This window comes from Neolamprologus multifasciatus, chromosome 20 (genome assembly GCF_963576455.1).
Source record: "Neolamprologus multifasciatus chromosome 20, fNeoMul1.2, whole genome shotgun sequence".
Classification (NCBI taxonomy): Eukaryota; Metazoa; Chordata; class Actinopteri; order Cichliformes; family Cichlidae; genus Neolamprologus; species Neolamprologus multifasciatus.
In genome coordinates this window covers 19,271,181-19,287,318 of record NC_140458.1, presented here as the reverse complement: position 1 = coordinate 19,287,318, position 16,138 = coordinate 19,271,181, and the positions used below count along the sequence as shown (strand labels likewise).

At 40.5% G+C, this 16,138-nt stretch overlaps 1 protein-coding gene and 1 long non-coding RNA gene across 5 annotated transcripts in view; one reads left to right on the top strand and one right to left on the bottom strand.

The window, feature by feature from the left end:
* Positions 1-5,685, top strand: part of atp2b3b (ATPase plasma membrane Ca2+ transporting 3b) — a 100,044-nt gene extending 94,359 nt beyond the window's left edge. For 3 of the 4 annotated variants that reach the window (XM_085144650.1, XM_085144653.1, XM_085144651.1), the window contains one exon: positions 178-5,685. In XM_085144650.1, coding sequence (XP_085000776.1) covers positions 178-684 — 507 coding nt within the window. In that variant the 3' untranslated portion in view covers positions 685-5,685. The remainder of the gene's footprint in view (positions 1-177) is intronic. The other variant, XM_085144655.1, reaches the window with a different exon arrangement.
* On the bottom strand, positions 4,856-9,582 carry LOC146494821 (uncharacterized). Its single transcript, XR_014871395.1, has 2 exons — positions 6,871-9,582; positions 4,856-6,744 (listed from the first exon to the last, which is right to left on the bottom strand). It is a non-coding gene; the product is annotated as an uncharacterized LOC146494821 (long non-coding RNA).
* Between the last annotated feature and the right edge of the window lie 6,556 nt (positions 9,583-16,138).

Here is a 16,138-nt window from a genome sequence, read left to right as displayed (position 1 = left end):
ATTTTAACTGCAGCCACCTGGCCCTGAGTGTCTGCTTGTCTCTCATTCTGTTTGTCTGCTGGAGGACACAAGTGGGTCTGTCTTTGGGGTCCCATGTCTCCTTTTTCTCTTCTTTTTCTCTGACTTTCTCCTCTGTCTTTTTTGTGGTCTCTCCCTGATCTCTTTTCTTCTGGGCAGATGCGAGTGGTGAAAGCATTCCGTAGTTCACTGTACGAGGGCCGGGAGAAACCGGAATCCCGCAACTCCATCCACAACTTCATGGTCCACCCAGAGTTCCTCATCAATGACCTCATCCACAACATCCCGCTGATTGACGACACCGATGTGGATGACGAATCAGAACTCAGCAGATACCAGCACCTGCACCCGGCCCTCCGCAAGCCGCCCCCGCCTCCCACCCAGCCCCAACCCCCGCCTCGCACCCATCCCACTCGTCCCTACCGCCAGTACAGCCTCCCGGTGACCCCATGCAACCGAAACAACAACAACAACAGCAGCAGCAGCAGCAGCAGCAGCATTGATTCAATGGTCGCCTACAGCAACCGAAACAGCACCAACGCAGTCATCACCTATAACCGAAGCCCCCGTCATCACCACCACCATAATCATCATGGCAGGGACAGGCCGGTGAAACCCTCAACCCCCTACCCGGCCCATCTCTACTGTGTGGAGACCTCCTTATAACTGAGCTGAACTTGGGTTTGGGAGGGGGATGGAAAAAGGGGGGATGAAGTTAGGGTGAGAACAAGAGAGGGCTGAGAACACACACATGACATTTTCATCTAATCGCCCTTTCAACAAGCTCGCAAGAGGGAGCAAAGGACAAGGAGGGAGTGGACAATGGCCGGAGACTTCTGCTTACAACTCCCTGAGAACATGTTGCCACTTTCCCTCCCTTTCCCCTTACTCCAGCCCTCTCAGTCTGACTCCCCACCTTCACCCCAGTCCCTCCCCTCCTTTACCCACAAAACCATCCAACTCAGTCTGTCACCCCCTTCTTGTGGAACCCTACTCACCCTGCCCAGCTGCACACCGACTTCATGCACGCTCTTGTCACACACACCTGCAGGTCTGCTTTGGCAGGGTCTGAGTGGGGGGGGTGGGGGGCAGACGTCCAGAAGAAAACCACACATCCCTTAATACTTCAGCAGAACAAGGCCATGCGGCTATGGGGGCTGACTCACTCCATTTCTATTGGTGTTCATCATTAATGTTGTTGTCACCCACTTTCCACCACCATTTATCTGCCACCATTTATCTGGGTAGATTCTGCAGCCGCTTCAAAGTCATTACTTTGCTTGTAATATAAGTAAAACGCTTTGTTAAAGCTTTAACAGTCATTTCCATTTCCCATTCATTTATTTCCCAACATAATGGTGCTCATTTATTTCGTTCTTATATATCATTTTATTTCTTCTCAGAAACTTTGAGTTATTTTTCTTTCATCCCTCTTTCTCGTTCATTGTGTGTACGTGTATTGTCTTGTCTCTTCTGAAAAAAACAAACAAAAGCATAACAAAAACAGGTTGCTGTTCATTTAAATACAATGGCTGCGACAATGTCTAAAAGATCAGGGCATTTCTATCTATGTATCTGTCTATAGATACATAGATATAAATGTTTGGGAAGCAACAACACAGAACTCATTCATCACCTCACTTTGTCTTTGAATGCTGCCCCATTTGTTCATATGACCTGTTATCTAGAATATTGCTCTGAGATGAACAGTGTATGAGATGTCATGTTAATTTGGATATATACATGTCTACGTACTGTGTAAACTTCATTTCAAGCCTCCTGCCATATCCCCAGTATGCATGGGGAATATCTGCACCTGTCACCTTGGGCAACCTCCATGGCTGACATCCTCTTCCAGTCCCTTCATTTCTGTTCCGTGTCCCATCGTCTTCTCTCTTGCTGTTCCTCCTTTGCTCATTTTGTCGCATTACGTCCACGAGTTTGTCGGTGCGTGTGTGTCAGCTTTTTTCTTTTTGGAAAAAAAGCTGAATGCTTGGGAAGCATTAACCCTTTAAATGCCATCAAACACGCAATGCACAGGCGAAGGCCCTTTAAGACTTAACGTGCACTCGGTTGGAAGCCCCTCCTGCTCACATGATCAGGTCGTCTCTGTTACGTAACCAGCGCCCTCTGCGCAGACAAAAGGATTGTGCCATTTTAACCTGCTCATTGTCTCAACCACATGCCCGTGTCTAATGTCAGTGTTCACTTTTAGATATCAGGTACAACCAAGAAGAGCGTATTGTAAACGTTATTATGTCCTTGCGCATTCCCCTCCATTACTATGTACAGGTCATCGATTGGGATACCTTTAAGGACATAAGGCTATGTGTTTTAGCTAGTTAGCTCCATTTAGCATAAAGAGTTAGCCTAACTTATTCAGAAACACCTGTAAAGCACTCCAATTACCACATGACATCTCCCTTTTAAATTTTTGAGTTATGCAATTTTATTGCTTTTGTTTTGTTCCAGGGAAACAAGCAAAATCTTAGTTAAAGTCTGACAGCTATTCATCACAATATCTATGAAAACATATGACACACAGATAAGAAACTGTAAATGCCATCCTAAATGCAGATATAACAATAGTAGTGAGTGAAGGCTGATAGTGTTTGATACAGGGGTTAAGCCTATACATTGATGGTTCTGTAACCTTTGAAAAACACAGGACACGTGCAGGTCAAAATCTCTTCTCTCTTGGCTGTCAAGAGACATCAAACTGCTACAAGAAAGAGCAGCATTGTGGTGACAGTGGACTGTGCTGCAGGAGGATGTTTTAGACAGCAAACAAGAGGAACTGCTGCTGCTACACCACAAACCTCACAGTCCCATAATGGTCTCATAGTTGTTGACACATTATTTCCATTTATTTCCACTTTATGCTGTTTATGCAGGTCCAAGTCTCATTTATGAAATTATTTTAAAATTAAAACTGGATGCAATAAAGATTTCAGGGCTTAAAATATCCCCAGCCAGACTCTGGACAGCAGGCTCATGAAACAGGTAGTAAGTTTTCTTTGTGACACTAATCTAGATCTATTACAGTTTTTACAACAGAGCTTTCTTAAGGTTTGCTGTTGTGGTGCCTCATCATATAAAAGGTGAAAGGGCATGGAATTTAAACTTACTGCATTTCATTCACTTTTCAACACACATCCAGGAAATAAGGCCAAAGCCTCTGGTAACAAACACAAGTATCAACCAAGTCCTTTCCAGGTCATAGCCCTTAAAAACATAGCCAGCAACTACATTACTGTACATCTGTTCGCTCTTCAATATGTCATACCATGGTGTGATGCAGTGCAGAAGGAGATATGACTCAACTCAATTTCAGTGTAAAAAAATAGTACAGCTCACTAGTGTTTAAAAAACAAACAAACAATTAACCACAATTACCCATATAAAAAAACATCTGGTTAGACATTGCAAACAGTGAAGTAAATGTAGGCTTGCTAAGCTGGAAACCAATCATCTAAACTTTGAGAATCCCTAAAAGAAATGGTTAGAAATAGAAGGATAAGTCATGGTTTTAGGAAGGTTTGTATGCAGAGTGATTTATGGGTCAGGCTAAGTACACTTCTGTATTAAACCACATCTAACCTGTGAGCTTTATACGTGCTGCTAGAAGAACTGAACTGTTTCTAGTCTTTATGTCAAGCTAAGCTAAACTAAGCTAACTTCCTGCTGAACCCATGCCTTTATCTCACTCACTACAAGAAACCCAGTCAGCCACTTTGCCAGACATTATGTCTAAGCTGCCAACCTAAAAGGCCATAACATACTGCATGAGCACACAGCCCACTGAAAACAACAAAAGAAGAGAAAAAAAAAATCAGATATCCACCATAGTGACCATACCAGTGACATCACCTCCACCTTGACATTCCATGGAACATACATTCCAAACATCACATTCCAGAGCAGCTGTGAGAGCGCCCTCCTGTATCCCATATTGTACTAGGTGTGGGTGGACCGCTGACTTCATGTTGCCTCAGAGTGTGACACCTCAAAGCAATGCAAACTCCTGCTACCTCCCCTTTCTCTGCCCCTCCACCTCCCCTGCAGCTGACCTGTCCCACCGCCAGACTAAGGCAAGGGCAGACGATATGCAAAAGACTGCCATGTCGACAAACGCACCCAACCATAAGATTAAAACCACAGCGAGAGAACGCATCTGTCCTGCTTGTTCTGTTTCAGTAAGTGCGCAGGGCTTTCTGGGAACACCCTTACCTGTACAGAACTCTTGTCTTCTTGAATGCTCATCATCATCGTCACCACCTTAAACTGACCCGAGCTGGGTGGGGCAGGTGGTGACACTGTATTGGTCTGTCTGTTTTGAAGCATGCATTTGGTATCATTAATGTCATTCTTTATGTGTTGGTAAGTCATTTAGGCTACTGATCTCTCCACATCTGCTCTCTTCCTCTCGCTCACTCTCTTTCTGTCTCTCACACACACAGACACACACGCATGCATGCGCACATCCTGCTCAAGTCTCCTCTATTTCAGCACAGCTACATCAGCGCTTTTTTCTGTATGTATGAAAACACGCGCGCACACACACACACACACACACACACACACACACACACACCAGACTACAGGGCGATAATCTCAAGTGGTGTAAATTTGATTGTCCAGCCATCTCTGTCCATCTGTCCAGCCATGTTACATCATGTTGTGAGCCAGATTCACAAAAGACAAAACAATGTGAAGAAGAATATATTTATCAGAATTATTTATCAAAATTCTAAATTGTACAACTGCACCACTGTACAGATCGCCCAAATGTGCACATGTGGATCTTTGATTTACAGGTACTATGTTCCTGTTACACTTTTTTTTAAAATGTTTCTTTCTTTTATTTGAATTGCTTTTTGTAAAGAGAGGAACAACAAAATGGAAGCGCTTGTATTATATTGTTATTATTATGATTATTATTCTTGATTTTCTCCACCGGTGCTCCCACTGATGGAAAGACAGTTGCACATTCTCCTGAGCATATTCTGAGGGCTGTGTTTTCTGTCCAGTGAACAGCCCCTGAAGTGTGCAGAGGTGCAGAGATGCTTACAGTCTCTTAAGACCAGAGACACCACTCTATAAATAGAGAACAGGAGATACAAATGTACCTCATTATAGTCTGAAAGACTGGACAAAGTGGGGACCCAGAAGCTGGAGAATCAGAAGGCGATGCAGAGCTAGAGACTGCAGAAGTGCAGTGCTTCCATGTGCTGTTTAGGCTGCTCTTTTAGATCTGCCACCAGTATTTACTGCCATGTTACCACAGGAACAAATGAAGGCTTTTACATTATTCATTATACATACTATTGTAAATATTATGTGTGGAATGGTCCCCCTTCTTGCACAAAACAGTCCTGTTCTGCAGACAGAAAATGCAGCCTTAACTGTGCTGAAATTTAAAAAAAGATCAAAAAAAAAGAAGAAAAAACAAACAAACCATGAAGACTATTGAATATATTAAAGAGTTACCTGCCTGTTATTTAAGCGAATAAATATCTATATATGAGAAAGAACACACCTGTATACTGTAGACCAAGTCTGTATGGAAATCTAAGAGAATTTAATGGGAATTAAGTCCAACACCTTTTGTCTGTATGAAAGAAAAAAAAATACAAAGTATTCTACAATAATAACTTTGACAAAGTTTGTGTGGTCCTGTGGTTTGTTCACAATAATGCAGGAATGCCCTTCCATTTTTAAACCTCTGCACAAGTTGATGCGTCATCCTGTCCCTCAAAGGTAACTAAAACTCACCTGATGAACATCGAGGATTTATATCTGTGTGGGTTTCTTCATCAATGAACCTGACGCTTCAGCTACTTTCTTCAATAAACCTCTTGCGCAACAAACATGGTGGCTTGTCAAACAGGTGGAGTGGATAGTATTAAAGTGGGCTTGTTATGCTGTTTCTTATTTTCTGTAATACATCCCGTCACAATGGTGAATTCGGATATTAAAGTTAACGAGGTTTGTTTATGTATAAACAGTTGACAAAAGTACAAACATTCTGTACTTAAGTTGAAGTACAAATACTGTTAAAAAATACTCTAGTACTGATTCAACCTCTTTACTCAAGTAAAAATGTACTCAAGGTGAAAAGTAGCTCTTTGGAGGTTTCCATTTTTGTGCAAAGCTAACTGAACCTTGTGGTAAATTAACATAATGATAAAATAATATCACTAGATGGGAATATGTAAAGTGGATTGACCAGGTGTTACTCTGAGGAGGGAAACCCTCCAAAAAAACGGATCAGTTGAGCAGCCAAGGGAACAGAACGATATGAATCTGTATAATATAATTTATTATACAAAACTGTTTAAAAGTTTAAAAGTAATTAAAACAACCCTGGCCAGGGAGAACACACACAATAAAATACTAAAAGTCCAGTTGCGTCAGCCACGGCGTTAAAGCCCAGGAAAATCGAAACGGGCAAGGAAAGCCCGGCGGCGTCCCCGGTCCCGCTGCCAACTAATCCCCCACCGTAGCGTCCTCTGGCCTCAAGCTATTTCAGCAGCAGCACAGCGCCCTCTGTCTCTCCGCACACTGGCCGTCGTATGCCCTCGCCACGTACTGCTACACCAACCCCGCGCTCCTGCGTCTCCGAGCACTCTCTTCAAATCACCGCCGGTGTTCCAGATCTACTGGCGTTTAGATCAACTGGCGTTGGTCGAACAGATGTGTGGCAGTCTTGCGTTTCAGGAGCTGCTACCGACAAACCAGCAAAAAAACGCCAAATGTGTCATCTGTGACACTTGTGAGGTTATCCCAAACACACTCCGTCAGTCTTGATGCCGTTGAACAACAAAATGTTTACAAATGTTTCGAGTTTACCTGGTGATATCCTCATGCGCGACGCGATCGCGAAAACAGCAAACAATTAACACCACGCCGATGTTTTCCACAGGACAGCAAGAGTAAACGATCGGGAGACTCTTGCCGTCGTTATCGTTCCCCTCGCACGTTTTATTTCTCCAGTTTCAGCGTTTTTGCTTCACAACTACAGCGAGCAGTTTACTTTGTGCACTAACATGGAGTCGAGTCAACCAGCGCCACCTCTGGCCAAGTGCCACAGCCTACAGCCAGATCAACTTGTGACACACATCTGCAGCACGTTTGAATTCGTTTCATGCACAACACATTTGTACCTTTCAATTGTCTCTGTCTGTGCGTCATGCAAATAAACCTTTGAAAAGAATGAAATGATATCATATATTTATTATTGGCCTACATTTGTACAAAATGCCAAATTATATACACAAAGTCATAGGAATCACCACCCCTGTTCATCATGATTTTAATATTCTCTTTTTCCATAACAATGAAATACGCCTTGGACAAATATGACATATCAATATTTCATCAGTGTTGTCACATCACATCCTGTAAGCAGAGTCTGTCTGTGTCTTTTCTCTGGAAATGAATATTTCCAGCCAATATAGGCAATCCATCAACATGGCTGGAGAGTTGGTAGTTATATATAGTCTGTATAAGTGTGGTTAATCTAATGAACATTTGTAAGGAGATGGCAGTTACTGTGAATCCACAGCAGTTACACAGTGATTAGTAATAAACAGAGCCAGTGAGAGTGAGTGGATTTAAGAAAGTCAGTGACTCAGGTGTGGCGATTGGTTTGTCATCTGTTTTTGGGACTGGAGGAGACGTAGAAATCTATTGTTTTAAATCTTAGTTAGGAAGATTCCTGTTGTAAAACAAGCATTTTGTGTGAGAAATGCAAGACGTACATCTGCAGAAAGCACACAGTTACATTCTGTCCATCATGTGAACAAAATCGAAAATGTTGAGCATTGAAAAACTGAGAACATTGGGCAAGTTCAAAAGAAATATGTTTGTAAGAGCGAAAAACCAAATTGTTCCTAAAATAGTTATGGAAAGTCTAACTGTTGTATGTCTGTGTTCTACGTGTTTATCACATGGGAAAGAAAGTTGCTATTGCTTTATTGCAGTTTCTTGACAATTCTGAGTGGATTTACACAGTACGGGTAAAAATGACCCGCAACAAAATCAATGTCACTTTTTTGTTTTTCAACATAATACAAGGGTTAATTTCCAACACTTGCATGTGATCTTCAATTTGTAGCAGATCCACTATCACACAGCAGCTGGAGCAGTCTCCAATGGAGGTCAGTCCACTGCTGCCACCTGTGGCCAAATACCACAGCCTACTACTAGATTAACTTGTGACACATCTGCACCTGCTGCTATGATCACATTGAGTAGAGGCTGAGTGGCTGCACTTAGCCCTGGTACATCCACATCTACCCACAAACATGTTGAAAGATGCAATCCCAACAATGTGGATTGTCAACACTAAAAACAATCAGTAAGCGAAGACAACAGGGATCAATTTTTCCTGTTTATTTAGCAACCACAACATTTGTAGTTGCCTTCTGCAGAGGGGAAGTCCACACACACCGTGTGGTACCACTTCCCATAGAAGGTGCATTCAATCTGCAAGTAAAATTAGATTGTCAGAGTCATTCATCTGAAGTCAGGCTCTTGAGTAAAGCAACTAAACATGTTACAGTGTGCAGATACTGCATATTTCTGTGCAACAGTCTTATCTGTGTATCACTTGATGTTTCCATGCGTCCTTTAGGTGCTCTAGTGTCTTTAAAGTGCAAAGGCATGCAGGTCACCTGAACTATAATTCCACTTTGTGCATCAAAGTGACATGTCACCCAGTGATGTTGAAGTAACCCAGTCAAGGTGCTTCCATCTGAGGTATTGATTTCGTTATCTTACCCATGCTAACGACATGTGATGTTACAACACTGGTGAAATATTAGTGTGTCTATATTTGTTCACGACATTTTTCTTATGGGCAAAAGTATTGATATCATGATGAACAAGGGTGTTGATTCTTATGACTTTGTGTATATAATTTGGCATTTTGTACAAATGAACCCTGATAGTACATACATGATATCATTTCATTCTTTTCAAAGGTTTATTTGCATGACGCACAGACAGAGACAATTGAAAGGTACAAATGTGTTGTGCATGAAACGAATTCAAACGTGCTGCAGATGTGTGTCACAAGTTGATCTGGCTGTAGGCTGTGGCACTTGGCCAGAGGTGGCGCTGGTTGACTCGACTCCATGTTAGTGCACAAAGTAAACTGCTCGCTGTAGTTGTGAAGCAAAAACGCTGAAACTGGAGAAATAAAACGTGCGAGGGGAACGATAACGACGACAAGAGTCTCCCGATCGTTTACTCTTGCTGTCCTGTGAACAACATCGGCGTGGTGTTAATTGTTTGCTGTTTTCGGATCGCGTCGCGCATGAGGATATCACCAGGTAAACTCGAAACATTTGTAAACATTTTGTTGTTCAACGGCATCAAGACTGACGGAGTGTGTTTGAGATAACCTCACAAGTGTCACAGATGACACATTTGGCGTTTTTTTGCTGGTTTGTCGGTAGCAGCTCCTGAAACGCAAGACTGCCACACATCTGCTCGACCAACGCCAGTTGATCTAAACGCCAGTAGATCTAAACGCCAGTAGATCTGGAACACCGGCTGTCACCTCTCAGGTGTGTCACATTAGTAAACGGGGAAGGGCGGAGTCTCTCCGGAACAAATTAACAGATATAATCAAAACATGCAATACAAAAAATAAATAAAACACTCCACAATGAAACACAGCAAAAGACAACAAACATGCAAAGCAAATCAACTTCAAAACAAAATCTGTCCTTCCCTGGATGACAAATACAAACTTCAGTTTACCTTTTTTTTCATTCTGCTTACACTCTGCTTGAATCTGGGAGTAAGGAAATATATAGGAAAATTTAAAAAATACATATCTATTTTGGTTACCTACATTGTAGAGGGTGACTTTGCCTCTAAACACAGTCAAGGGTGAAGTGGATTCACCGTGTGGGAACCCTGAAGTTGGTTGTAATGGCTCATTGTGGGGAAAAGAATCATAACTCACAATAATTTTTATTGAGAGTTCCGGCAGATTTTCTTAGTGTGCATGATGTGATCAGCTGAGCTGCTGCTCTTTGTGGACATACACAACTGTATTCAACCAGATGTCAAAAGATGTTTCATGAGTTGTCCTGCCTGATTTTCATCCTCTATACTTACAGTGCACTGTCTTTATATTAGACAGTATAAAGTTGGTATGAAGGTGGAATTGAGTAAATTAATCTCAGCATCATCAGCTAAATTTCATATGAATCCCTGCTTCACTTGATGTTACATCAAGTGAAGGTTACCTAACTCTGACCAAGAAACCACAGCCACACCAGTCACACACTGTTTTTTTTTTTTTACTTTAAATCCATCACAGTACAGCAAACTAACCGGTTTGCTATCCTGCATTAACCTGCAGAGGATTTTCATGCAGCATTTAAATAGCACAATTAGTCTGCCTCAGTTTGTTTTGCAGCATGTTTCACAATATGAAAAAATATTATGTCACATGTACAGACCCAATATCTAACTTAAAAACATGAGGATTTCCAGTTTATCAAATCTCACTGAGCAGTTCTTCCTCTCTTCTTCTTCTCTTGTCCTGTCTTTCCTATATTTCTCCATCTCTGAGTGAAGTTAGCTCTCTTTCTTTTCTTTCCCTGTGAAATACAGCAGCTGGAGCTTGCGCTAGCAACATACTGTGTGACAAACTGCACGCTGCACACAAGTTTGTGTGTTTGCTGATGTTTGTTGAGTTGATAAAAACTTGCATTTTAAATTACCTGACACGTTTAAAAAGTCACCCCCTTTATGCTTTCTCCTCTTCTGAATGCTTGCTCCTCTTCTCAAATACCGCAATTTACGGACACCTGCAGTCGTTCTGTTGTTGTGTAAAAAAACAAAAAACTAAAACAAAAAACACTGTCTGGCTTTTAAACCCTGACTTTAGCACACATCATCTCTTTTTATGCAACATGCTCTGGTGATTAATAAAGAACACACATTACATTGCTAAGAGCTAAAGCTTAAAAAAAAAAAAAAGCTAATTATTTTGTTGAAACCAGAAAAGACTGTGAAACATTTTCTACCACTGGACTTTATAATATCAAAATTGTAAACATATACTGTAAACCAAAGTGACCACCTCTAAAAGGTCTGTCAGTTTCAAAAATGAAAATGGTAGACAGCAAAGGGTCAATATACATCCTTAAAATGTGTTTTTCTAGCAAGAAAATCCTGTGTCACCCCTACGGTTCTGCCATATAAAGTGAATAAAAAAACAACAAAAAAACAACAAAAACACATTTTAAATATATCGTAAGTGCAGAGCAAAGTTTAGGACGTTTGAAGAAACAGTTCCCCAAACCCATCCTTGTGAAGTCATTGGATAAAGGAGTATTAGCTAGCAATGTGCATAAAAATGTGCAGTTAGTAAAGAAGAAGAATGAATTGGATACCTCTTGATAGTAGTTGGATCTTTTGTAACAACTTTAAAAATAACCTCAATAGTTACTTTTTTGTATTTCTCAGTGTTGGGATTACATTTAAGATGAAAGAGATAATTATGAACAAACTATTACATAATAATTCAGTCCCAGTAACTATTTCTGAATTCCCCTTGTATTGCACACTGTATCCTAAGTAATGATAACCTGTCAATAAAAAAGGTTAGTTAAAGATCACATGTAGCCTGACTGACCATTACTGAAGAAAATTTAATATTTTGCCCTTAGTGTAGGGCACATGAAAATGCACTGGAACTAAGTGAAAATTGTATCACCTCAACAACTGCTAATGCCAAAAAAATATCCGTCATAAGAATACTTTTTTGAACAAACAAGAATCCCATTAACAATATTTTTATCTGTACAATATAAAAATGGGAGATTTCTGAAATATTAGTCAGATGTTGCTTTTATCTTTTAGATTGAACATAAATCAATAATCATGGTCAAATGACAATACTGGGTCTTCACACAAAAAAATGTTAGCATTAGCACCTACCAGACCCACACTGTTTGAATTACTTCAAACGTATACAGAGACTACAATGATTACAAATTCCTGTTCCCAACAAACTGTGCATGTGGCTACACGTGAATCTGTCTTCTGGAAGCTTTTGCTGTGTTGAAAATAGTTGTAAATATTTTTAATGTAGGGGTGAGAAGCCATTTTCTTTTGGAACCTTTTCTCCTGTTTTTTGGTTAGGGAGGCAGTTAAGAAACCAGTATTTTTGGGTAAGCCAGTTGCTTTTCATTTCTAGAGAGTTTTGTTTGTTGTTTCGGCCATGCTCACCCTGACGCCCGCTACCTTTTGGGACTTGAAAAACTGACTGGAAAAACTGTGGCAGTTTTTGGTTCATCTTCCTTGAGAGCAGGGAGTGTGGGGGCATTTCCCTTTTTATTTTTGTAAATTTTCCTTGTGTTGTGTTGTATTAGAAAGAAGATGGTTAAAAACATTTATATTTTGGGAAATGTAAGAGATTTATTAGACTATAAAACAATGCGCATTTTATATTTTTCATTGTTTTTCTCATATTTTAGTTACTGTATTGAAGTCTGGGGGAATACATATGAGAATACTATAAAACCTCTAAACGTATTACAGAAGAAAGTGATACAAATGATTCATAATGTTAAATATAGAGAACATACAAATAAATTATTTATAAAATCGAAATTATTAAAATTAGATTTAGTGAAATTACAGACACTATTAATTATGTTTAAGGCTAAAAATAATATTTTGCCCTTTAAGTTACAAAGAGTACTTTTTTGTGCTCAGGGGGAGAAGATAGCAGAAGGAAATTTTATTTTAAGCATCAGTTAGCTAGGACTACACAAAGATTAATGAGTCCAACGGTTAGGGGTATACGACTGTGGAACTCACTTCATTATAATTTAAAGAATTGTATAAATTTACATTGTTTTAAAAAGTGTTACATGCTTAAAACGATAACTCAATATGAAGAATGTGAATGAAATTGGAGTTCATTGAAAAAGGATCCATTATAATTTTTTGTTTTATTTATTTTAATTTTATTTTTCTCCTTGTTACTATGTGGAGTGGTATATTCTGATTGTAAATTTGTATATTCTGATTGTAAATTTGTTGTTTGGTTTGGGTTAGGACCGGAGATAAATGTTAATGTTAGTTTGTTCCCTGATTTTTGGTGCCCACTTGTAATATAAATTGCATTGTAGATGCAGGTAGGGGGCAAGGTTTAATAAGAATATTTTCTTCTTCCTGCTCCTTTTCACACATAGTTGTAGTGCTTTTTGATAGAAAGTGTGGTTGGTTTGTTTGAATTGTTGTACCAAGTGTGAAATAAATAAATAAATGAAATGAAATGTTGCACACCGGTTTCCCCTGGGGTGTAACATCTTGTTCAGTATTCCAACTTAAATTTTTTATTTTCTTTTTCTTTTCCCGCCTGTCCCATTTGGTTCTTTTGCCATCAGAATTATTGTCTGAAGGCCAAGAAAGATGCCCAACGGATTTACTATACCAAGTGGACCATCCTGGTTTTGCCGTATTGGTTCATTTGATTGATCTTCGTTTTTATTGTTTATTTTATTTTCAGTTGTTTCATACGGGACAGACATGACTGGGGGAAAAGAAAGGGAGAATGAAACAGAGGGAGGGAAAGAAAAACAGCAGGGACGAGGAACGGTGATAAAGGGCACAAAAAAAAAAAAAAAAAGGGGGGGGGGAATACATATATATATCAATCACCTGGATCACCTGTTGAGAGAAAAAAAAAGAGAGAGAGAAAACAAGCAAAAAAGAGAGCAATATAATAAACAACATCATCGTGATAGTCTATGTGTAAAACAGTAAATACTAAATATTGAATATTATTGTGCAACATGTAAGATCAACAGCGCATAGCTTTGAGGTAGCAGCCAAAAGAGGTGTCGTTAGTCTCTGTGAGTACCCATGTGTACACCTGTGAGCATGAGCACGCTTGAATTCAAAAGGTTCCTTCATGTAATGATCTGCTAGCGTCCCCCAGGGCATGAAGCAGGTATGAAGGAGATCCAGGCTCTAGACATCCAGAGACCCCCAGAGCGCAAGAGTCCAGGGAAAACCAACCGCGGGGCAACCGTGCCACTCTCTCGGAAAGAGCTGAGGAGAGCCCCAGATGAGGGGTCACCCAGCAGCCACGGAGCAGAAGCAAGAGGGGGTTGCAGTGACGTGCATGTGAGCTCTGCCGGCAGCCAGCTGTGCCAGAGTGGACCAAGCCCCAGGCCGAGAGGCCGAGGGCACCCCACCCCCCAAAGGAGCCCGACAAGCAGCCAGCGGGAGTGAGTGTGCATACCTGAGCGCCCAGCCCAGGACACCAAGAATCACCAACGCACCAATGTCTGAGGGCGTCAGCCAAGGGCAGGGGGAGTGGTGGGGAGAGATAGGCCTCCATACCTTGGAGGGCCTGAGATGTTCCTAGAGAGGTGGCATTTAATACCCGACCTGACATATAGACACAGACAAACAGGCACACACATATGCATATACTCAGCACTCACCCAACATCGAGACAGACATAAGTAGACACTGTACACACAATCACAATCCCCAAACGTACTCTATACCCCAGGTCTAGGTACCCTTGCCCCTAGAGGGGGAAACTGCACCCAGACCCAGGAGGTGTTACCCTTTTTTCTGGGGTGGAGACAAGGAGACTGCCCCCAACTCTGCAGTAGAAGGGAGGACCCACATTCCAGACCCCAATAGGGCTTTGGAGCGTGATGTCACGGGGGTGGGCGTGGAAAGGATTTTAGCCCGATCCGCCATTTTCGGGGTCAAAACAAAGCGCAAGTGAAAAGCGAGTGAAGGCACACACAATTGTGATGGGATTTCCGGCTCTTTTTAGAGAACCGTCTCTTTCGGCTCCGAACCGGCTCTTCAGGTTGTTTTGTTGCTTTAATTTAATATTAACAATAATATAAAATTATGCACAAAAGGAATTACTAATGTAAAAAAAGTGGTTTTATTTATATATGTTTATATATAAATATATGTGGTGGCCCTTAGAGACAAAACACGTACAAACTCCAAAACACATTTCTAGCATGAACTGAACTTCCAAAACAGACTTACCTAGATCACTTAAATTACACAATTGAAAGCATGAAAGCATATGTGTATCGTTTGTGTATTTATACACAAGCATTCATATATATTCAAATAATTAAAAAAAAAAAGTTAATTTACCTGTTATTACTACACACCAAATCCAGTTGTTGGTACTTGCTGGCTTGTGTAACCACTAGGTAACAAAAGCTCAACACTGCGCCTAGCATCCTGGAGCACTTTGTTTGTACGTGCTTCAGAGTTCGTACATGTTTTGAAGTTTGTACGTGCTTTGTCTCTAGGGACCACCGTAAATATACTTTTATTTATTCACTCCACATAAAATGTAATAAATAAATCATATAATACAAAAACCAACTATTCACAGTTCAGCTTTTAACTATTTACATTTTCAGCTTTTTTCCTTTTACAAATTTAAAGTGAAACAACACAAAACACTGCAAACCACAACACAATTAAATATAAATTATAATATGAAAACAAAAACAACATGCATATTCTCTGTCATATGGGCCTGCATGAAAAAACTTTCTGAATCCTTTATTATCTGCAACTAAAAATAGTTGTGGATGATTACTATACCTTACTAATGTGACATTGGTGTCCCTGGTTTTTTCTCTCTCTCTCCCTCCCGCTCTGTTCCTGTGCTACTGAGTGTAACTACCGCCCCTCCCCCCCCCCAACATAAAGCACAAGGCTCGCGTGCGGAGTGAAGCAGAAAAAAAGTGCGAGAGAGAGGGTGAGCGAAAGAAAAAAAAAAACCCACATTCTGTGAGGCAGAATGTCAGTTGTCTGAAAGACACAAAATCAAGACTAAAGCTATGATATGGCCTAAAATGAAACCTTTTTATTATCTCACACCTATAAACAATTTTTTAAAAATGCTTTCTGCATGGTAGCATGCATTTGAGGTTGAAACTTAATGAATCCAAGTTTTTCCATTAGGCATTGTGTGTGTTTTTCCAATTCACTTAGTCTGGTGTGAAAGTGTTTGCCCCTTCCCGATTTTCTATTTGTTTGTATGTTTGTTAAATGTTTCAGATCAAACAAATTTAAATATTAC